At 52.5% G+C, this 23,880-nt stretch overlaps 1 protein-coding gene across 6 annotated transcripts in view; it reads left to right on the forward strand.

The window, feature by feature from the left end:
- The window catches only part of Nf2 (NF2, moesin-ezrin-radixin like (MERLIN) tumor suppressor), an 83,126-nt gene extending 66,960 nt beyond the window's left edge, over nt 1-16,166 (forward strand). For 2 of the 6 annotated variants that reach the window (XM_074060983.1, XM_020156475.2), the window contains exons 15-17: nt 1,145-1,310; nt 2,815-2,859; nt 13,604-16,166. In XM_074060983.1, the coding sequence (XP_073917084.1) occupies nt 1,145-1,310; nt 2,815-2,850 (202 nt within the window). In that variant the 3' untranslated portion in view covers nt 2,851-2,859; nt 13,604-16,166. The other 4 variants (XM_074060982.1, XM_020156474.2, XM_074060985.1 and 1 more) reach the window with 3 other exon arrangements.
- Nucleotides 16,167-23,880: the final 7,714 nt, after the last annotated feature.

Genomic DNA, 23,880 nt, shown 5'->3' on the forward strand with positions numbered 1-23,880 from the left:
TGAGGAGCAAACCTGGGGTCAGAACCCTTCACCATGATGGCGCCCTCAGACTGTCTGAGTTCCGGAATCCTTGTCCAGATTTGTGCATTTTTCTTCTCTGTCCCTGCTTGTTTAGAGTTTGTCTTTTCTTACTCTCTTAGTGTGTTTGGCTGCTATAACAAAATACCAGAGGCTGGGTGGTTTTAAACAACAGAAATTTATTTCTCATAGTTCTGGGGACTGAAAATCCAAGATCAAGGTACTGTCAAATGTAGACTCTGGTCAGAGAGCCCTCATCCTGGTTCATAGATGGTGCTTTCTCAATGTGTACTCAGGCCAAGGTCTCTCTAGGGCCTCTTTTATAAGGCACCACTGTGACTTAATTCCTTCCCAAAGCTAACACCTTCATGTTGGTGATTTGCTTTCAACATGAATTTTGGGGAGTCCCAGGAATTCAGCCCATAGCACTTACTTCCATTGCACATGTTGCAGAGTCCATTACTAGACTCACCATGGTAATCCTTCCAGAATGTTCCTTCAGTTTGTGTTGCATAGCCTTCCTAGCCATGCCCTTGTAATCAGACACTTGGCAGGTGGATTCCAGATTTTTCACTGTCACTCAGTGCGTCACTTGCAGGCAAGGGTGAGGGCCTTTTTCTTCCTTCTGTTGGCTGAATGGGCTTCTGTCATCCTCAGGAGATGAAGTCTGAGAATAAGTGGGGGTGTGGGTGCAGCCTATTGGAAGAGGTCACTGGATTTACTACTCCAAGAATGGTTGAGACAAGGAGAGTGTTTTGGGTGCAAGAGGCTTGTTTCTTGTGATTTCTATCCAGAATTAAAAGCTGTCTGTGATAACTGGTACTTGTAGAAGACTCAGTTTACACAGGGCTTCCTTTCTTACACTTTCTTTTATTTCTCCCAACCAGAGGCCCTGTGATCATTATCCCAATTATACCAATAGGGAAAGAGAGTCGTGGCAGTTAAGTGACCGATGGCCTGCCATAGTTAAGGAGTTAAGGCTCCTATGGCCTGTGAGTGACCAGGTGGCAATGTGAAGGCCAGGCCTTGGCTCTGGGCTCCTGCACCGGGCGACTTGTGCATCACCAAGCACCTTGGCCGCGTCTCAGTGTTGTCCAAGCCCTGATGCAGTGTACTTTCGCTGCAGAGTGGAGTACATGGAGAAGAGCAAGCACCTTCAGGAGCAGCTCAACGAGCTCAAGACAGAAATTGAGGCCTTGAAACTCAAAGAGAGGGAGACGGCATTGGACATTCTGCACAATGAGAGCTCGGACAGGGGCGGCACCGGCAGCAAGCACAACACCATTAAAAAGGTACCCGTCTGTGGCCTTGCCAATGAGGACATGCATTACCGACATGTGAGCTTGCCATCTGCTTTCCTCGGAAGCCGAGTCACTAGACTGTTGTCATTTTTTACATGTACTTAGTTGCCAGAAAGGGAATTTAATCTACCGGTGACCATGAGCTCGTCGGCTTGATGGAAGTGGAGCATACGTTAACAGCTCTGATGAGATGAACCATTGTTAGAAGACGGGTTCTGATCCATCACTGAGCACTAACGCAGGCAGCTCTGTCTTTTAAGCCAATGGGAGTTTTGCCCAGGGAGCTGCCTTACTTAATGAGAAAGCGCGATGAATTACAGGCTGGAGTGAGTGGAGTCCCCTAGTCTTTTGCGTTTTTAAGGATTTTCGGTTGAGAAACCATATTCTGAATTTTCAACATTTTGATACTTAGAAGAAAGCATCTGGAAGAGCATTAATGTTTTAAAAAATGAGGCTTTGATTATAAGACTCACAGAATCCCATCTTTCTCCCCTAATATTTTGAGCGCTCGGCATTTTAGGGATTTAGAAGTTAAATTCCTTATTTATTATCAGCCCAAGGAGTATATGTCTCTTACTTGGGCAAAATAGAAAGGTTGTCTTTGGTCAGTCGATCCTCTGCTGTTAACTCATTGCCCAGAATCAGGTTACACCTGTAAAACAGGTGTTATTATACACGCTGGTTATGGTGGTGCTTGTCTGTAATCCCAGCACTCAGGATCACAAGTTCCAGACCAGCCAGGGCTACATAGCAAGACCCTGTCTCAATAAAAAGGGGAGAGGGGGAGGGCTGGAGACATGGCTCGAATGACAAAGTGCTTGTCACCAAGTGCAAGCCATGGATTGAGACCCCAGTACTGCCAAAAAAAAAAAAAAAAAAAGATGTCTCTGAGTTTAGATAGCAACTGAGATAAGTTAAGTTTTTGCTTTTCACCACAGACTTTAAATAGTCTCCAGTTAAAGGACCGTCTCTGTTTTCAGTGGTTAAGCTGTGACTGAAAACCCTGTGAGGTCCGTACCTCCTTGCCACGGCTGATAGAGACAGTAGGGAGCCCCCCTTCTCCTTCGTGGCTCGTTACAGTTGGCAGTGGGTAGAGAACTCCTTTCGTCTGGCTTCTGTCATTTCCTGGGTTTCCCTTCCAAAACAAAACTATGAAACAAAAGGGATGCTTCTGCCATCGAGCAAAGAGGTGAAAAGACGATCGGGACAGGGAGCTGGCAGCCCTGAGGGAGCTACTTCAGACCCTTGCCCTGCCTCCTTGTCACCTGGGTAATGGGAACAGCCTCCTCTTAGCTGCTGCCGTAGTGGGCTAGGCTCTTGGCCACAGGAGCCCAGAGTGCTGAAAGCCAGAAAGACCTATTTTCAAGCCATGGAAACAGACAAAGTCACTGGTCACGATTTCAGACCTGTCTGAGCATTTGCAAATGGCATGTGTGACATTGTTGATTTCACAGGGTATGTTTCTGTTTTTCTTCATTTTATCTTGCTGGTTTAGCCTCAAGCCCAAGGCAGAAGACCTATCTGCATTTGAGCCCTCAAAGTAGGTTATTCCCAGGTACTCTGTCTGTGGTGATGGTCCCGCCCTCTGTGATACTAACCCATGCATGAGCTTGCCTGTCTCTCCTCGGGCCGCTCGGAGCCCTCCCGAGGGCCGTGGAACCTGGGTACTGGCCGCAGCATGCTTTGGGGCTGAGAGCAGGCGTCTACCCTGGGGGGACCACACTGGTCTCCAGGCCCGGAAGACTGCCTTGGTCCAAAGAGCATGTCACAGGGCTGCAGGACTGTTGGTCCTGACCATCTCGTGTCACCGTTGGGCTGGGGAAGGTCATGGCTTCTTGTCCAGTCAGGTGTGTCTATGATTCCTTTGTCTTGATGGTGTACTCCTCGTATAAATAACCCTAGCATGGAAATGGGGCCGATTTGGGTGCTATTACAATGGGTGTCTCTCACTTGAGATCAATATTTGCCTTGTGGTGGTTCGCTCTGCAGCCTGGTGGTCACAGCTGGCAGCTCTGGGCGTGGTCACTCCTTTTCCCCTAGAGCTTCCATGTTCTGCACATACCCTTTTCCTTTCTGAGGGCAGCAAACTTTGCGCAACACAGGATCTCATCTGTAAGTCAGGATGAGTGAACTGTGTCCCACTGCTACCCTAAAGGCCACCTGGGCTTCGGCCTCTCTGCTATGGAGCAGATCTGTGCGCTGACTTGTCTCACACTGGGGTGGTCCTGTCCACAGCACCCAGGAGATAAGCACCCAGCGGTTGTTGAGTGAAGTAACTGAACAATTGCTGCTTATTCTTCCGACAAGCCTAGGCAGTGAAGAGAATTTATTTTGCCCAGTAATAAAATGACATCCTGCGTCTGCTTGTCGTTTAATCCCCAGTCGTATGCATGCCAGTGAGTCCGGCACCATCGTCCAGCAGGGGCAGGATATGTCCTTCTGAGTCCCCACACGGACGAGTAGAATCAACTCCCTGGAAGCTTTCTCCCAAAAGAGACCTGGCATAAGATAGATTGTATTTATGCTCGTTTTCCCAGCAAGAGAGGTTAGCTGTTAAAGCCCCGGATAGATCTTTAATCAGAATGATGAGAGCTGTCAGGGGTTCTAAGAATTCATGGCGTGAACCCTGACTTGGGTGTGATTTGAGCCCTGATTGAAGAGTAAGCTCTTACTTCTTCGATTTCATTCTCACTTTGGTGTTCATATCCAATACCGAGCAGTGTGTACTCTGAGCAGGGCGTTGAAAGGAGCACACCAAGTGAATCTCTGCCCAAGTGGCAGCCCCAGGGTGCCTGGTAAATCCACTGTGGTCTACCAAAGTCTGTGTAACACAGGAGCAGCAGAGTCCTGATTTGTGTCAGCCTGGGCTAGCAGACGTTCCCTGAATGCAACTTACAATTCAGCCTTAATTTGGGCTTGCATTTCTTTTCTAAGATGATAAAGAATGTTTACATTCTTTAGGGCCCTAATTTTAACCATCCGTTCTCACTGGGTTATTACTGGAGATGAAAGAAGTATCAGTTCTGTCAAATGTGTACTGTTCCTAAGACCAGCAGTCATGAGCCCCTAATGACCAGTCAGGTGTGTCTATGATCCCTTTGTCCTTAATGACATCGGCTCAATGGCACATTGACCATATAACAGTAGTCCCATAAGATTATCCCTGGAGCTAGGTGCCAGTGGTTCATGCCTATACTACTTGGGAGGCAGAGATCAAGAGGATCGAGGTTCGAAGCCAGCCCAGGAAATACCCAACATAAAAACAGGGCTGGCAGAGTGGCTTACCTGCCTAGTAAGCGAGAAGCCCTGTGTTCAAGCCCCAGTGTCACAAAAAAATAAATAAACAAATAAAAAGCTGATCACCTGGTGGAGGTTGCAGTGTGTCCCCATCCTTAAGCAACACATGACTGACCATTGGAAAATTCATTCATTAACTTTAGTGTCTTGATGTGAACTTGTTTTCAAAGCAAATTACTAGGCTCTATTTAATTAGGAATTCTGATTGAGCTGGGCGTGATGGCCTGTGTCCATTTACAAGACCCCATCTCAATGGAAAAAAGTTGTGTGGGGTGGTGCACGCCTGTCCTCCAGTGACAATGGGAAGCCTAAAACAGGAAGATCAGAGTCCAGGCCAGCCTGGGCAAAAAGCAAGACCCTATCTCCAAAATAACCAGAGCAAAAAAGACTAGAGGTGTGGCTCAAGCAGTACAGCCTGCTTCACAAGCACAAAGCCCTGAGTTTAAACCCCAGTCCTAAAAAGAAGAAAAATCTGGTTGAGTTGGGTTTAGTGGTTCACATCTGTAATTCCAGAGCTTGGGGAGGCTGAGGCAGGAGGATTGTGAGTTCAAGACCAGCATGGACTACATAGCAAGACCCTAGTGTCAAAAAAATAGAGAAAACAGAAAGAGTTCTGATAATGAGGGTTTACTAAAAGCATGGACTTGTCTTCTTTCTCTGTCTCTCTCTCGACGGTACTGGGGTTTGAACTCGGGGCCTCACGCTTGCTAGACAGGCACTTTACCACTTGAGCCACTCCACCAGCCCTGGACTTGGCATTTAAATGTGCCTGGCGTCCTTTTAGCCCCACTGGACGAGCCCCTGGTGCACACGAAGTTTGAGGCACGTCCCATTTTCTAGACATTGGTAGTCCCCATTGCCAGTGACTGGGACTGATACCAACCACCTGCACAGACATGACTCTGAAGTTGTGTCTGCTACAGTCTGGGTCGATGCCAGCTTAGCAAAAGAGAAGTGTCAGGCTTTGGAAGTGCAGGCAGTAGAGCTCCTAGCAAAACACAAAGCCCTGAGTTCAAACACCAGTACCACCAAAAAAAAAAAAAAGGTAGAACATGGGGGATTGGAGATACAAAGACATGTGGTGACCTGGAGAGTTTCCACTGTCTTGAGAGCCCATTGATCTGGGGCCAAATTAGCCTGTGTTAGTTTTTGGCTTTAGTCGGTTTTCATCACAGATTTCTTTAAAAAATGGGTCTCTTACCGACTGACTGTAATTGAGGTGTACTCTTGGGGTTCTGTATCTAATATGGTCTCAGCAGATCTGATGGGGCTGAGGAAAGTCAAAGGTAACTCAGGGGGCTTGCGCTTGGGCTCCTGGGGGTTACAGTTGTTTGGCAATGCAAAGAGGTGGTACTGTTGGTTTCCTGAGTCAGCACTACTTTACCACCTCCTCTTTCACAGCTCTTACTGCCAGTAAGTGCTTGCCCAGCATGCCCACAGCTCTGGGTTCGATCTCCAGCACCACAAGAAAACAAAACAGTGAACAAAAGTACAACACACCCCGCTCCCCAAAATTGTCGCGAAAGAAGGAAATGCACAGGAAGCATTTGGTGCACAGTTAGGGCTTAACAATAAAGAAGTAAATCTGTTTGTCCCTGTGACAGGGGACGAGGGGCATCAGAGCCTCCACATTTATGCCCACAGCTGGTGGCGAGCGTGTTTGTATCGACTGGGATGCAATGGAGGTAAAAGCTTGCACAGAGCCGAAATGAACTGGAGTGTTCTGCCTGGGGCTGCAAGGCTGTGTTCTCCCCTGTCATCTTACCCCCACATTTCCACTTCCCCGACAGATGATCAGCGCAACTGAGCTGACATTTGTGTCTGAGTCAGCAGCGCCAGTTATCAGAAGCCACCCCGGGGAACCGGGGCTGGTTTCCTTCTCAGAGGGAGTGACATGTGTTCCTGCGTCTGAGCCTTCGATGGGCCAGGGTGGGGCATAGGGTGCCTGGGGCCTGAGTGTTTTGCCCTCAGTACCAGGCCACCGCACCCGGAGGGGAAAACGTGGTTCCGGTGCTCACACGCTTGTGGGGCTTGCTGTCATCTCCTTTCAAGAAACTGGTTTCTGTCTCCTGTTCCAGAGCTGGTCCGAGTGCCAGCAAACAAGTCATTGTTTTTGTGCCCATGGTCTCTGAGGGAGCAGAGGGTTTTGAAGGAAATTGACAGATGGGAAATTGTGGGGGTTGTATTGCTGAGAAAGCTTATTTCATTCGTAAATGGTTTGGCCCGTCAGAGTCCAACTGCGGTTCCCACCATGGAGGAGCAGGAATAGCAGTGTCTTGACATTTATGGGAAGCTCAGCTGCCTACTACATCAGGAAGATGTAAAAGTCCAATGTCATCTTCAGTTTCTGCCGAGTCCCCTTGGAGATGGGGGGCTGGCGAAGTAGAACACTTCAGACACCAGAGAAATGAAAAATCACAGGGAGAGGCTGGCTATGCACCCGAGGTATCTCCCACAGCTAAAATAAGCGACTGGCCAGAGCCTCCACCATGGCTGCTGAGTAGTTTGTTTAATATGTGGTCCACATCCACCTGTGCAGCTCTTCTGAGGACCCCATGGCTGAGTGGCATTGTCACTAGAGTATCCTCGGCCCTGGCGTGAAAGTCGCTGCGCTGGCTCTTCCTCTCGAGAACCTTCCCCTTGTGTGTTCTAGAGAGGATGGGAGAACGAGGAGTGGGGAGTCAGGAGAGAGGTAGCAGCAGCAGCAGGACCAGACTTGGGCATAGGACACCCAGAAGAAATTGCAGTGGCTGCCAGGACGCTTTCTCTCCTGAGCTCTGTGAAAGCACAGGGAGGGCATGGGGACTCCTGCCTGGCCGATCTGAGGAGCGCTGCTCCCGGCTGTGGGCTTATCCCTGAAGGGTGTTCCTGACGCTTGCACGTACTCACACGGTTTCTTGGAATCTTGTAACTGTTGAGGGCTGACTATTTTTCTGCTTGTTTCTGGTGTCTCTCTGGATAAAAGATTCTACCAGTCTCTTCCAAGACTACACCCAATCCTGGTTTCGATTGGGAGACTTAGTCAAGCACTTGCTCTTGGGAGGTGCCAAACCTCAGACACTGCCTTGCATCCGAGAATGCTTCATGCCTATTTGGAAGTGCCTGCAGCCATTATTGGGCCTTATTTGATGCAGTAAAACATCCCATTTGGCCCCTGGGCTCTGAAGATATGTTTCAGCACAGCTTTCCCTGGATACCTGATTTGTTGCTGCAATAGTGGGAGGGAAGAGCCAGGATGCAAATTCATTCCGCAGGCTTGAGGTTCTGTTCTTATGAGCCTTGCCGTGATCTCTGTTTGGAGATTGGCAATTTGAAAGTGACATCAGTATATCTGGACCTCTTTCCTAAGGCTCTTGCTCAGAGTGCTCGATAATACCATTTAGCCTCCACCTGCCCAGTGAGGTGAATCAGGCCAATTAGTTCCTTTGTCAGGTGGAGGAATAGAGCGGCTAAAGGTCCTGCCAGCACCACAGGGGCAGCTGGAGATACAGGCAGGCACATTTCCAGGGGTCCTACCGGGTCCCCTGAGGCTTCCTGGGAAGGCTTCTCTGGCACTAGTACCAAATTGAATTTGTGTGTTGAGGCAGACGTGGCCTTTCCTTCCACCCTGTTCAGGGATAAGTGTGTGGACAGTCTCTCCCATGCACATCACCAGGTGGCATTTGGGTGCAAGCTGTCACTAGCATACTGCAGAAGAGCTTAATCTGGCCAGTTTGCAGCAACCCTCCCCTACCCCACCACCACCAGCAGCCTTCTCCTCAGCTCCAGTATGGAAGGGAGAATGTTTTTCACACCCCAAAGCAAAGACAGTGTTGGGATTTGCTGAGGGGTTTGCTCTCCCTGTGGATCCTTGCACCAGGGAACCTGCATGTCCTTTTCTGTCTCCACCCTTCCCCGCTCCTCCTTTTTCAGTATTTAGCGGCAGAGAGGAAGTATAACATGATTTTAGAGCTTGCATTTCAATTCCACTACATTTTTCTAGGACAAGCAGAGTCTCGGTACCAGGAGTTATTAGGTTAGTATATGAAATGGGTTTGGTGCTGTGAGTCTCCCTGTTTAAAACGAGTTAGCCAGCCCCTCCCACCTTCCTTTCCTCCTCTCTTGGGATGAGCAGATTGAGGCGAGGGCCCCAGAGACTACTTGAAGGGATCCTGGCACTCTGATGATTTTGTTTCCCAGCTTAATTGTAGAGCTTCCTTTCGCTCGCCACTGCTAGCCAGAGTGGCTCTGTGTCCTGCCTGCCCCTCCACCTCACATGCTTTAGGGACAAGATTGTCACAATGTGGTCTTGTGAATCAATTTTCTTTCTGTGCTGATGAAAGTGTAATTCACTCTTAATCAAGCAGCCTAGCTGCTGCAGGCTCCACGCAGAATACATTTAGCTACCCTCCCATCACTCTGGGAAATGGTCCCCAAAAGGACTTTTAGAGGAGAGCTAGGCATGGTGTGCCTGGTTTCCTGCAGGGGGCGCTCTTAGGAGCCATGTTAGAGGAGCCCTGGAATGCTGGCAGCCTTCCACAAGGGCTATTCACAGGTGCCTTCCTGGCTTGCTGTCTACAAGCCCTGGGGCCATTTCTGCAGAACATCTTGTTGGGCTGGTTGTCCCAGCAGTGGGCAGGAGGCAGCTGGGTCTGCAGATTACATGCCTGGGTTAGGGAGAACCTGGGCTTGGGAGGAGCCAGCCTGCATTCCTTCATTCATTTATTCATTCATGCATTACAGTGCTGGAGATGGAACCAGGGTCTTGCACATGCTAATAAGCAAGTGCTGTACCTCTGAGCCAAATCCCCAGCCCCAAACCTCTTTTTTTTTTTGAGAGAGTCTCGCTATTACTTCTGACTGGCTTGAACTTGCCATCTCTTCCCTGGGCCTCTCAAGTGCTGGTGTTACAGGCATGCACCGCCACACCCAGCTTAGCCTCCTGTCTTTTTAGGGAGACAGATAGGTCTCTCAAGCCCAAACTTGTTTAGACTCAGTGGGTATGACTGTTTTCATCACATCACACACAGTTTATGGGGAGAAGAAGGCCTGGCTCTGTCAAGTGGCTTCCTCACCTGCCCTTCCACAGCCTGGTGGTGTCACAAACAACTGGCCGTTTGATGGAGTGGTGGGTGGGAGGAAAAGGAGGAGCCAGGCTCCTCCCTGCAGGTGGGTCTGAGACCCATAAGATAAAAAAAACAAAGCCATATAGCTCTCTGCAGAGAAAGAAAAGGAATTGGTCTCTTCGAATGGAATTGGATTAACAAAAGACCTGAACAGTCAAAAAGACCCGTTCAGTCAAAAGAGAACTGAATTCCTCCTGTATTATTCACGCGGCTGATTCTAATCAGATGTGAGGCGACAGCTGGGAGGTATCAGTGGGTCAGCCCAGTGCGTGGTGAGGAGGCTTAGCGTTCTTTTAGTCATTTTCAGGGAATGGGTAAGAACACTTGGGTTGGAGACTTTGAGCAAGGTCCGATTGCCAGGGCTCCCGTGGCTACCCTGGTCTGGATTCAGTGCGTGGCAGAGTGGTCACTTGGTCATTGGTCACATTCAGCAGATCTCTGCCCACTTGTCTGCAGAAGGATTCAAAAGAGGACAACCAGCTATCAGGTCCCAGAGTGATGCAGTTCTTACCTGGGAGGGCCTGGTTGGACGTCGTGCCCTGAGAATTTTGGCTTCACAGCTAAAGTGTGGAATCTTCCTCTTCCCAGATCACCTTCCAGGTGCATAGGGAGCTTGAACTCTATGTTCAAGGGGACTCACTTCTCCAGCAAGCAAGGCTGTTACACAGCCAAGAGACACGAACATTTTTCCTTAGGTTCTGGTGGAGGGTGAGACTCGCAGAGTGGGTTCAGTTCTCAGATCTGCGACATGGGACAAGGCAAGGGGCTTACAGGGATCATCTCCATGACACTTTCTGGCTTTGGCAAGCAGAGGTGCCTGTGCTGTGCAGAGAGTCATGTGACTAGCATGACGGGCTAAGCATTGATGTGGGCTCATGGGCCTTCAGGGTGAAGGAATCGTGGGGAAACCAGAAAGTTTGTTGTCCAGTTTTCACAAATGGAAAAACAAGACCCATGGAGACAGAATTTATCTTATGAATGGCTAGCTTTGTGCCCCATCTGAGCCCTTGTCTTTCCTCTTAAGTACTCTTCCTGCCTGTAGCTGTACTGTAGATGTGACGCAAGTGTTCTAGGCCAGGCCCTGCCTGTGTGGCAAAGGACCTGCAGATGAGGGAAGCCTGGCCACTGGAGTGCCCAGCACAGCACAGTTGGCAGAAGCAGGTGGCTAGGCCCTGAGGGAAGGGCTTCCCGAACTGTCTGGAAACTTCTCTCTTGGGGGCTCACAGTGCCCCAAGCTCCTGCTAAGGAAAGAAGCCCAAGGCTTCTCCCTGTAGACTCTTGTCTCGTGGCCTGCCTTCCCCTGCTCTGCAGCTCGAGCTGGCCCTCCAGTCCTGCTGGGAGGAGGGCATTTGACATCCACAGTGAAAGAGGATGCTGACAGAGGAGCAGGCAGAGGCCGGGGTGGCCACTGGAAGGGCTCAATAGTGAGGAGTGAGCATGTGTCATAAATTCCTCAGACTTCAGGATTCCTAACAGAATTAGAAGTGCCAGGGACTGTAAGGTGACAGTAAGGCTGTGGCAGCCAGGTGTCCTTGCACCCTCGGGGAGCAGCCCTTGCTGACCAGAGCAGCCAGTTCTCTCCATCTAGTGGATCTGACAGCCTCAGGGCCTTCTGGAAGACTAGTGCTGGCTCGCCTACATGCTCGGAATAACAGCTTTCCTCAGAGCCTTTTCTTCCTTGGGGCTGAGATCAGCTGAACCCTGCAGCACAGCGTGGGTGGGATGGAGAGCATCCCATCTCCATGCTGGAGTAACTGGAGTCTGGTGCTGCCAGAACCTCCCCTGGCATCTTGAGGGGACAGCCAGCAGATCCTTCAGGTAGAGGATCCAGGAATTCTTAGAGCCAGGAGCGTACATACAGGCAGGAGGCCCCCACAGCCTGGACTCCCTGCCTGAGGAAGTGGCCAGGCCTCTCGGGGCAGCAACTGCTCTTGCTCAGAGGCCAGCACAGCATGTGACCCTGCCTCTTCCTCCACCCTGTCCTAACAAGTAAGTCCTCTGTCCCCCTGGAAGGAAGGAGAGGAGCCAGAGCTGGGGGGAAGGAAGAAACATAATGCTGTGATTAGTAATAACAGCTGCTGAGTTGTCCGCACGCACCAAGCACACGGTGCGGAGCACTTCACGTGTCACCCTGCAAGAAGGGATTGCACCACCCCCTTCACATGGGGAACTGAGGCCAGCAGGATTAAGGGACCTGGCCAGGATCACTCAGCTGGTCCCTGGGTCAGATGGGCCTTGAGCAGACTGTGCCTGTGTCTGACTGGGAATGGCTGTTGTGTAGTCCTCTCCTCCTGGCCCCCTGTCCCCTGAGGACCCTTCTGAGGTCGTCTCAGAGTGGGGAAGAAACCTGGGCGAATTGCTGGTTGATTTGTCACAGAAGGCCTCTGGTTCTGAGTCTCCATCTTTCCTAGTTACCATCCTCCCCATGTTGCAGGTGCACCTGCCAGCCCTTGTCTGATGGTTCCAAGGGCGGAGCCAGGCAAGCACGGAGCCCTTAAGGAGGTAGTTTGCTTTCGCAAAGAAAAAGTCCCTTCATTCCCATCAGAGCTAGGCTTCCAAAGGGCTTCTGGAATCGGTTCCACTGAAGAAAACAGCTCAGATGCCTCTCTGCATTCTGCTCGTTAGTTGGAAACTTCAAGGCCAAAAGATTTGGCAGGATTTAGAGTCGGCTCTCAAGCTGTCTCATCTCGAGCACAGTAATGCTGCTGCCTTTTGATGGTGAAGTGGTTGGTTTGAGCCTCCCTCCCTTGCCCTTTGTTGGTCACCGTAGTACTGAGAGCTCTGCAGACTTGAGACTGCCCGAGGTCCTGGCAAGGGTCAGATCACCTGGCCTGGCCCATGGTTAACTGCCAGAGGAAAGAGGCTCAGAGAGGCCAAGGATAGTCGCTGAGGCCACACAGCGAGATGGGAGCAGAGGACAGTCAGCTCCACGCATAGCTTGCCTTTCCACCGCATCTGCCTGCTTAGTTATCCTGGCCCACGTCCCATACACTCAGCAGCCTGGGTTTGTGTCCCTCCTCAGCAACAAGCACTCAGCAAATGTTCTGAGATATGAAGATAGACCTTGTGGGCTACCTGCCCACCCCACTCCAGGAAGCCCTGGAGCTGGAATCCATGGGGAGCCATGGTCTTGTTCCTAGGAGTCAGTTTTAGAGTGGGGAGCAGAGCAGCAGGAGGTACCTGTGACACAAACCATATGTCCAGGGCTGGGCCCTGATCTGCCTCCCCTCTTGCATCCTCCTACCCATTCCTTCTTGGGCAGTGTCCTACCTGGGAAGGCCAGATGTGCCACCCCGCCCACCCATTCTCCCTATTGGACCTGGGCCATATAGAGAGCCTGTTACCTCCCAGCTCCTAGGCCATTAGCGGGTCTGCTTTGAGGCCACCTGGGGAACCAGGAGCAGCAGGGACAAACTCTTCTCAGCTGACCCCATCCTGCCTCGCTTGAGACCAGACACCTTGCCTCAAGGTATGAGGACTAAGGTACCTGCCCTGCCATGCTTGGGGCCTCTGAGCCCAGAGAGGGTGAGCATCAGGGCTGGTGTTATCACAGAGGCGCATCTCACTGACTTATATAGGAAATGGGAGAATTTAGCAAAACATTGAGGGACCTCCCATCCTCTGTAAAGAGGTAATGAGGACATTCCTGCTGACATGCTTCTGCCTACCAGCCATCCACTGGCATGTCCTCCCTCATTCATTGCTCCACGTGAGAATTCTGGGGCAAATCTGGAATCTTAATTGGGCTTGACCAGCCTCTTAACATGTATTTGAACATTTGGGTGACAGGCTTTCCTGTCACCCAAAGCCACCTTTGATGGGATCCTCAGGAAAGGACAGAAACCCAGGGCCCCTTTCACCTTCTTCTCTGCTCTCTTACAGCTCACTTTGCAGAGTGCCAAGTCCCGAGTGGCCTTCTTTGAAGAGCTCTAGCAGGTGACCCAGCCACCCCAGGATCTGCCACTTCTGCTCCCAGCACCAGCAGGATGGGCCTGACACCGTGGGAACCATCCACAGGGGTGGCTTGGGGGCTCCTGAGGTTGCTGTGCAACGTTCTCCAGCTAAGTGGGGAGTCCCAGCCCCTTTATGTGCAATTGCCTTTGAACTATGACCCTGTAGAGATTTCTCTCATGGCGTTCTGGTTCTTCTGACCTGCATTTGTAATTTTTTTGAGAAGTGTTTATCTTTGTCTATGTGAGATCCCATAATTCCTGCGTCCCAGGTACCCTGGGATGTGAGAGTTACTGCCCACTGCTGAGCTCCACACCTGGAGGGAGTACAGTACAGAGGCCTCCTGGAGCTACCAAGACTGGTGCCACATCCCCTATCCCACTAGGGGTTGGGAGTCCCTCCCCTGCACAGTGAGGACCTGGGACATAGCGGAGAAGCACAGGCTGGCTGAGCCCAGGTCCCTGCCTGCCTGCTGCACGTCTGGCAGGGTGATGGGTCCTGAGGCCCTGTTGTAGCTGCCAGCTGATCGGGAATAGGCAGGGCAGCTGCAGCTGGGGAGAAATTTGAGTCAGAAGCTGTGGTGGAGGGCTGCTGGCCAGCTGGGTGAGGTGGCAGGTAGAGCCGTGCAGGGATCCAATGACACAGAGTGTATGCTGCCCTCCACCAGCTACCCCTGCCCAGATCTGAGAGGCAAGTGGGAACCACATGTGTCTTTCCATCCCTGTTCAGCCTTAACCTCCTGCTGTGGGATGCTCGGGAGCTCCCGGGTCATTTCTCATCAGTGCCTGGAGAATCAGCCATGATGGAGGCTCCATCGGCTCTTGCTGGCCCTGTCAACACCGAGCAACAGAACCCTGGTCCATTGCTGGTCTGACTCCGCCCTCCAGCCACATACCAGCAACCCTGTGCCTGGGCCTCATGTGGCCTTTGCCTTTGTCCCCTCCTTCACCCCAGGGCCTTTTACTTTACAGCCCCCAGTAGGGTTCCTTTTATCCTTTCCAGCCCAAGACCGATGCAGGTATCCAGTCAGCAGTCACAGCCTGACAAGCTTGGCCTCCATGCCATCCCCCCACCCTGGCTCATTCCACAGTCTGAGGCCACCTTCTGGCCCTTTCTTTTCTCCATAGCTGGAGTTCTGGCCAGCCGGGGCCCTTCAGGTCCTAACACTTGGGTTGTGAAGCAGAGAAGGTGATACATCTTAATCAGCAAAAAGACACATGTAAACTGAAGATGAATGGGCCTGGTGACCAGATAAACAGAGGCGGTGGGTCTCCAGTGGTTTTGGTTTTGAAAAACTTAGATGCTCGTGAGATCCTGCCTTGTTTTCACTGACAGCATCCTGGGCTGGCTCCCCACTTCTTAGGCCACTTTGTCCCTTTGAAGCCATCCCTGTGTGTCACCCCAGTGCCTTTGGGCATGACTCTAGTCTAGAACCTGAGTGAGTGTCTAAAAGAGAAAGACCTCAGGAGCTGAAGCCTCAGGCCTCTGCCGGGTCAGTTCTTGTGTGTGGCTCTGTCTGCTCAGGCCTAAAGCCCGGGCCTGAGTTTCTGCCAGGACTTCCTTCCCTCCTATCTATAAATTTAATTCTTAACGGTGGCTGTGGGGCACCGGAGCAAGATGGAGGTTTATAAAAATGATGTCGGGTTTTGTTTTTTAATTTAACTGCTGTGTACATCTCTGAAGTCTGAGAGATGTTTCTGACCCGTGGTGGGACACCTGAGGCAGACCCCAGAGGGAGGCCGCAAAAACCCCTCAGGTAGGAGCACTGCAGCTCTTCCTTGAGGGAAAGAATCAGGGTCCCTTGAGGGGCCCCAGCCCCAGTAGGAGGAGGAAGAGCTGAGGTGGCTCTTCTCTCTGGTGAATGTTTCTAGTGAATGTTTTAAAATGGTGGAGCTTGTTACAGAAAGAAGTCTCTGGAGTCCAGGGGAGCAGGGCCCTGGTCATGGGTACTTCCGGTGGCCCTTGAATAGAGGCACCACAATTCTGAACCTGGCCACGAAGTCACCGTCCAGCTCAGGACACTGAGTCTGTGCTGTTGACCTGTAGCCAGTCGTACATCCTGAGTGGCCCCTCAGCCACAGCAGTGCTCTGACCCATGGTCACGGCTCAGTTATTCATGGGCCTGCCCGGCCATGCAGACAGCACTCCCTGGCATTATATAACACTTCCCGACTGACTAGGTTTTGTCATCTTGGGGACAGATTTTGCTCTCTTCGTTTCTTTTTCAAAAGTCCAGAGGCTGACAGCCAGCAATGGTGACTAGATGCTCCTCGCTGACAGGGCCTCGCAGCCTTGGGGGATTCAGCTGCTCCCAGTTGCCCTGAAGCCAAGCTGAGCCTATGGGCTTCCAGGGATGTCCATGGGTTTTCAAAGATGTCAAGGGGACACTTCTTCCTGTGGGGCCTGTCACGCCCAGGGCACAGAAGACTCTGTTCCCTGCTCTGGGGAATTGTGATTTAAGTGATTGTTTTAATAAAAATTCTAAGCCGTCATATGTCATGGGTTCTGGCTGAAACCATGGCGGGGGAGGCACATGTGTGGTTCTGTGAGGAGGGGCTGCCGTCGTCCTCACGACTGTGCAGACTTCACCTCTGGCCCTTGTCTCTGGGGAGAAGAGGGTCACCGCCCCTGTGCAGCCCTCTGACACCTTTGCCATGGCTGACACCAGATCGTGGAGAGGCCCTGCATGGGTACAGCATCTCCATTTCCTCTGAGACCCCTGCTGGTCCCTAAGTCCTGACCTGAGAACGAGGGCACTGGGCTCCTAGGGTTTCCCATTCTGGGCTCTGGGAAGCAGGGGACATGCAGATCCACCAGGACCCATGTGCTTTCTGTGGGGCAGATGACACTCATCTATCACATAACAATATTTATACTCAAGCTGGGAGCCACCATTGCAGAGCTAATTTGTTTGTTTCTGCTTTTTTTTTTTTTTTTAAATAACAAAAGTCTGTTTTTAAGACCAAAACTATGATAGGATAATTCCCAAAATACAGCAGCCTACAGTGAGGTGGCACCATATGGCTATCAGGACTTGTAAGGAACCTGCCCAGCACACCTGTGAGACCACGCTTCAAGATCCCGTCATTCAAGCCAACGAGGAAAGTAGCCACCAAAACAGTACAGCCAAACTAATCCCAGCACACAGGAGGCTCAGGTGGGAAGATCGAGAGTTCAAGGTCAGCCTGGGGCTACAAAGCAAGACCCTGTCTCCAAAAAAGAATCAGGCACCACCTACAGGACAGTGGCCTAGCCAGACTGATGCCTGTAATCCCAGCTACTTGGGAGGCTAAGATTGGGAAGATCTCGGTTCGAGGCCAGCCTGGGCAAATAGTTCTCAAGACCCCATCGCCAAAACAACCAGAGTAAAATGACTGCAGGTGTGGCTTAAGCAATACAGAGACACTTGCACTTGAAGCTCTGAATTCAAACCCCAGTCCCACCAGAAAAAAGTACATGGCCTAGTGACAAAGTGACATTATAGCTGTCTGTATGAGTACACCGTGATGTTCACACAACAATAAAATCACCTAAGGACGCATAAAAGTTTTAGTAATATTTCAGTAGCTTCATATATAGAGTTAGTAACTAACTAGACTTTTGATAAACAGTACAGAATTTCCTCGTCTCTCAAATGTAGATCGTTATTTTTAATAAATAGGAGTAGTCTGATTTCCTGTGTGGTCGAATCAGAAAACACACCTCTGTGCTGGTCATTTTAAGTTATCCAGGCAACATTTATACCCACCCAGTTTAAAAAGACAGCCTTACCCCCATCAAGGGTCCCCATCAATCAGCATTGAAATTAATAATAGTGCTTGTTATTTTGGTATCAAGATCATCTGAGTTTCTGTGGTGGTCTTGGTTGTGACAGTGCTGTAAACGCAAGGTCACTGGCTAGACCTCAGGACAGCTTTGTGGCCTCTGCAGCCTGGTTCCATGGAACCCCCCCCCCCAGTCAGCCGCTTTGACCTCTCTGCCATCACTTCATCCTCTACCTTGGGCCTCACCCGAGTTCCCCAGGGCCTCCTGGCCCAGAAGCCTTTGCGTGGAGGATGGGATAAGAAGCCACCCACAGATAACAAGAGAGCTGGCATCTGGGTCTGGAGCAAAGACACTGGGGAGAAAAGTGTTGCAACCGTATCTACTGCAATCCCTTGCCTGTCTAGGGAAGAGAAAACCGAGCCATCTGCATGTCCCTCCATCCTCCTTGCAGACAGCCTGGGCCTCCTTTCCTCCAGCAGGAGAGGCCAATGGCTCCCCTCCCCGCAGTCTGGGGCTCCCTGGCAGCCTGTCATTACTGCATTATGGCAGGATCCCTGTGGCCGCAGTCCCAGCCCAGCCCTGGTAGGGAGGTTCCGGCAGCCCTCTGAGTGGTGACAGGGCAGCATGGGCAAATTACAGGGCCGTTTATCAGCATGGCAAGGCCTCTATCTGACTCAGAAAGGAACCCCATAGTGTCCTCGCCTGGTTTCCACTTGATGCCCATTTCTCATTGGAGTGGTGGCCCCAGAATAGCACCTGGTGTGTTGCCTCCGAGTGGAAATCAAGACACCTCCTGAGACACCGCAGTGGGCGCTGTGGGAGCCACAGGAGCCAGCCTGGCCTTCCCACACTGAGTTGCTGTGAGTTGCTGAGTGTGAGGCCCTGAACCTGGCCTCCTCCACCTTCCCCTTCTGGAAAGACAGTTGACAATGACCCGTCTGGGTGCCTGAGGGACGTTGCCAGGATAACATGAAGAACAGCAGCAAAAAGTACTCTGACTTCTAAGAAGAAAGGGGGGGATGTGGATATTTAGTGTTATGACTGTTACTTACAATTAAGAATAGACACTTTTCTTTCCCATGAGCCACAAGTGAACTGGGAGAACCATCTGGCCAGGGGGAGGGTCTCGGAACCCTCCCTGATTCAGAAGTTCGGCCACTTAACCAACTCAGTCCAGCTGGGGCAAGTTGCCTCACCTTGGCTTTAGGGACTCAGTTTCTTTGTCTGTAAAATGGGACTTTTAGAGGGTTTGATGGGGATTTATGATGCCCCAAAAACTCTAACCGCAAGGCCTAGATGCATGTCACCACTCACTCAAGGCTGTGGCTTGAGTGAATACTTCCTTGTGGGGTCAAGGGCGAGAAGAAGCAGAGAAAAGAGCCAAGGTGACCCAAAGGATGTCACAGCTCCGAGGGACCAGGCTTATCCACTGCCCCGATCATGGGCCCCATCCCGCCACCTGCACCCAGAATTTAATGACCCTGCATGTGGCCTGTTTGTCCTCACTGTTTGCCCAGTGCCAGCTGCAAAGCCCAGGAGATGATAGATAACCTGGACAGGAAGGATGTTCCTGTTTTTGTCACATTAATACCTCTGCTCAGGTCAATAATTTACTGAAGACTCAGGATGGAGAGGAGCTGGGTGGGTTGCACTTGGCTCTGCACACGGGGCTCACAGGCACCTGGGCTGTAAAACCCTAACTACAGGCACCAGAAAGGTACGGCAGTGACACAGTTTTCTCTTATCAGGCCTAAGGAAGAAGTCCTAGTGGAGCTTTGCCCGTTTCCAATATAAATAATGTAATTCCCCCGCCTGCCTGCCTGGGGAGGAGGGGGCAGCCTTTGATCTGAAGGAATTAAGTCAGTAAACAAAAGCAAAGAAGGTTGCGGAGGTGTTGTGGCAGGTACCTGCTGTGCCACTTACCCTGAGAGACCGGAGTTAAATTCTGATCCACCGATGGGGAGAGCCCAGCCCGGGCCTCCCCAAGTCTCCCTTTATCCCCAGTTGACCCTGGGGGCCCATGGCACAAACCTGCGGCCAGCCATGCTGCACCTGGTTCCCCCTTTCCTTACCTGGCTCCATGTGGTTTTCAGGGTAGGGAATTTGGCCCGGGATGTGCGCAGCTTAGCCCCAGATCCCCAGGTTGGAGGGGGTCCCCACTCTGGGAGGGAAGACCCCATGACTGGCAGAGGAACCTGACTGTCTGTCTAGCCCAAGAGCTGGCTGCAGGGATTTCTGTTCCCTCCATCTTTCTGCTTCCTCTGTGTGGCTTTGAGTAAGTCCTTTTCCTCTCTGGTCATCAGTGCCTTTGTCGTAGAAGGTCAAGTTTGCACAAGAACTCTGTGGCCCTCTGAGTTCCAACTCCATAGGCTGGTTCTCCCAGGCCCTGTTAAATCGGTGCTACCCTCTGGGGACCCAAAAGAGGATGACTGGCCAGGATCCTACAGGGCCAGGAGCTGGACTAGACCCAGGTGCCATCCAGGGATAGCCAGTCTGGGCCTGGGTTGGTCACCCCCTTGCCCTGTTCTTTTTCCTGGCCCCATTCTCTTCTGGTACAAATTGGGTCAGGGACTGACCAAATTGTGCCAGGCTCTGGCTTAATGGAAGGAACCCCAGGCCCCCTCCTAGATAGTGAGTCCCAGCAACTGTCAGCCTGGGCTGAATGGGATGACATGAGTGCAGCTTCAGCCAGGCCTGCTGTGACAGTTGCTCTGCCCTGAAACCCACAGGGGACTTCCCTTCTTTGCAGACACCCCATCTCCTCCCACCCCCAAACTCCCAGCCTGAGATCCTGAGTTCCTGAGGCTGAATCTATTAAGTACTTCATATTAGCCATCGGAGGGGGAAACAAGCCTCTTTCATCTTAACCGAGCGAATTTGCATTAACACCTGGGGAGTTCCGTTTGCATTGAGAAAGCACGTTGCTATTCTGAGCTGCACACTCTGCGGAGTTAGTCACAGCATTCTATTCTTTTATTAATATGGCTTTTCTCTCCTCTCTCCTCTTTTCCCATGGAAGAGAGAGAGCAGCTGGGGATGCCAGGCCTCCCTGCTCTACTTAGGAAAGTCCCCGGGGAACCAACAAGAAGGGGAGCAGCTCCCAGGTGGAGCAGGTGTCTTCCTAGAGAAGGTGGGCTTGTGAGTTGCCTCCCTTGCAGGGAGCCCGCCAGGCTCCTGGGGGAGCCCCCTGCAAGCCCCGCTGTAGCCAGTACGCACTGGGTGAGGGTCCAGCCCTCAGAGAGAACACTGTGTAGGAAAGGGAAGGGGCAGGGATACCAGGAGGTCAGAGCTGTGGATAACCCACGCATGGGGCCCACTAGGCTGAGGACCCCCGGTGAGGTCTCCGTGTGGAAGTCACAGCGCTCTAGGAGGCCCTGGCTCTTACTGAGCCATGTCTGCCTTGAGGGTACAGCTCTTAGACCCCATGTCGGACGCCCTCGTGTCCTATGTAGACAGGAATCCAACCATGCTAATTAGGGTAAACCCAGGTGCCCAGGAAATGCTGGAACTTTGGTTTGTAAGTCTCAACCTGAGGCTGGAATTCCAGAAGGAAAGAAAGGGGGTGAGGAGTACAGTGAAGAGCGAACACCTCCGCTCAGCCCCTTCCTAGGTGGGCTGTCTGTAGCTTCCAAGTCTTTAGGGAGCCCGGACTCCCTACTTCTGGTGCCCAGTGCAGAATGAACCACTGAGCCATTGAAAATTCACACCCCAGAGTCCCCTCCCTCCTTCCATCCCAGGAGATGATGTGCTCAGGCCAGGGCGAGGAGGCCGGCAGAGGAGGGCTTGGCTTGGCCTCTCAGCCTTCTGTCCCTCTCTCCATCGGAGTCACTTCAGAACCCACCAGTGGGTCATCCTGGGGTTGAATGAGATGATGGAAACTGAGTTCTGAGCCAGCGCCTGGCACAGCAAGAGTTTATTAAAGGAGCCTGCCGCTGGGTGGTTATAGCTACTTACGATTTAGCTTGTCCCAGATCAGTTATCAAAGGTGACAGCTTGGGGCAGGAGGTCTCCCACACAGCTCTGCTCCGGCTCACAGGCCTGGGGCAGGTGTGGGCAGCTGGGGCTTTGCTGGGGGCCACCCTTCCAGCCCCCAGCACTCAGGCTATTGTGGTTCAGAGCAGGATGGGGATGAGTGGTTGCAAATGTCCCCAAGTAGGTGAGTGACACAGCTTCAGCAGGCCAGGTTACAGCCCATGTTGAGGGACTGGCAGGGGAGTCACCCAGCATCAACATTCCATGGGCGTCCCCAGCCCCTCCGGCAGCTGCCCCACCCGCTACTGGGCCAGTGCCAGTGCCAGGTACCTCTGCGGCTCTCTCCAGTGACATTTCCCAGCTGGGAAGTGGTCACCGAGACGTGAAATCAGTGTGGCCTGCTTCATCAGAGCTGGCTGTGCGCTGTCAGCACCTGCCAGGCAGAGCCCCCTCCCCAAGTCCTCCAGCTCCTCCCTGCTGACCCATGAGCCCTGCCCCCCCACCCTTCCCTATGTGCCCAGGGTCAGGGTCACCATGTCACTTGTTCTGGTCAGGCCCTGAGAAAGATAGCGACAGAGATGGCCTCGGCTTCCGAGCTCTCTCCTTGATCCTTGCAGCAGTCCTAGGAGGGGGCCTCAGTCACTGTCCACACCAGTGTCCACTGAGCAGCGCATAGGTCCTTACCTGGTGACATTGTGCAGGACCCCCAGGACAGCCCTGTGCAGGTGAGTATCCACTGAGACAGAAAAGGAAACAGGCTCAGGGAAGAGCTGAAATTTGAACCCATCAGTATCCCTGGCCCTGGGCCCCTTTCAGACCTCAGTCCCATGGGACTGGAATCCTTTTCCTCACATCACCAGGGTGTGGCCAGTGACCCTCTGAGGGGACCCAGAGGGGCATCCCAGGCCTGGCCTTCCCCCACCCAAGGGGAGATGGAACTGGGGATGGGGGAGGGGCTTGGTGCTCCCTGGTGGGGGAAAAAAGAACAGAAGGAGGGGACAGGCAATGTGACCCCACTGCCCCCAGCTGCAGGACCCCAAGCAAGGCCCTCCACCTCCGAGCTCCAGTTCACTCAGCTGGAAAACGGGGTCATGGGTGTGTGCGTTGAATGAATAAGTGAAATAATGCCCGTAAAGTGCTTACAGAGCGCCTGGCCCTGAGTGATGTCCACAGCTGCCAGAGAGCTTGTGCCACCAAAGGGCCGATGTCCCATAACTGTCATTTATCTGGCAAGCCCACACTTGAGGCAGAACTCAGACCCGATCCACCTGTAACCTCCCAAGTGCCATGGGGGGGAAGCAGGTGCCCTGGGCCTGCCTGTCGGTTGGGACCCCAATGCCCCCAGCTGCAGGAGGTCACAGAGGTTCCCAAGCCACACCAGAGGCTCTCAGCCCACCCCCCTGGCCCTTGTGAAGCTCGGGTGAACAATGGCTGGGAAAGAATTGGTACAATAACTCAAGATGGAGGAGGAGGAGGAGGGGGCGGGGGAGAGGTGACTTCCAGCAAATGGGCATGGGGGCTGGGCAGAGAGTTGGTGCCTGATGTCCCCCAGGCCAGCTGGTCAGGCCAGCTGAACTGTGATCCCTGAGGATCCTGTCATCACTCAGCTGTCCCCTCCCCCAGCCTCTCTGGAGGGACAAGCATCCATCAATGTCCCCTTCCCTTTGGTGGCACAATTAGCCCTGTCTGAATTCATTGGCCCTGCCGCTGGGCTGGAAGTCACCTCTTCCTCTTCCCACTAGGGACTGGGTTGGGGGGCAGCACCCCGAGCACCGTCAATGTGCCAGGCACTGCACCCGCCTCTGTGACTCCTCTCCTGCTGAGGGGACTCTGCCGTGTCCCCGCTTCCCAGAGGAGATGGGTTCACAGAGACTCACCAGGGACGCAACGGGTGAATCCCAGAGCTTCTCTCAAACGCCCCCCTTCCAACCTTTGCTGCCCCCCTCTGGCCTCAGTTTCCCCTTCCCCCCAGACAGCTGCAGCCTTCTGAGAGTTCCACCCGAGGAGCCTGGCAGACAGGCCGCTGCTGCCTGCTCACCTCCTCGGAGCGTCCCCAAGACAACAAGATGGATGAAGATCCTGTGGGGGCAGGTTTGTCACACCCACACACACCCGCCAGCCCACTGTAGGGTGATGGATCTTCTCGTCCTCTCCCTCCCTCCAGGGGCTCAGCCCCATCTGGTCAGATGCTGTGCCAGGCTGATGGATGGGCCACCAGCCGGGCCACCCTCACCTGCACCCTCAGTCCTGTGTTCCAGGGTCTCAGGAGGACAGAGCTGCAGCCGCTTATTCAGTCATTCAACAAACATACTTCTCTAGGGCCTTCTGTGTGGGAGGAATAGAGCGGTGAGCAAAACTGAGTAGAACAATAGCTGACACCCTCCGGTGTGACTAGTGTGACCACAAGGCAAATAGAAAGTAGCTGTGAGAGCCAGAAGAGGCCTCCTCTGACCAGACTGGAGGGACCAGGG

The sequence above is a fragment of the Castor canadensis genome, chromosome 18 (assembly GCF_047511655.1).
Source record: "Castor canadensis chromosome 18, mCasCan1.hap1v2, whole genome shotgun sequence".
Classification (NCBI taxonomy): Eukaryota; Metazoa; Chordata; class Mammalia; order Rodentia; family Castoridae; genus Castor; species Castor canadensis.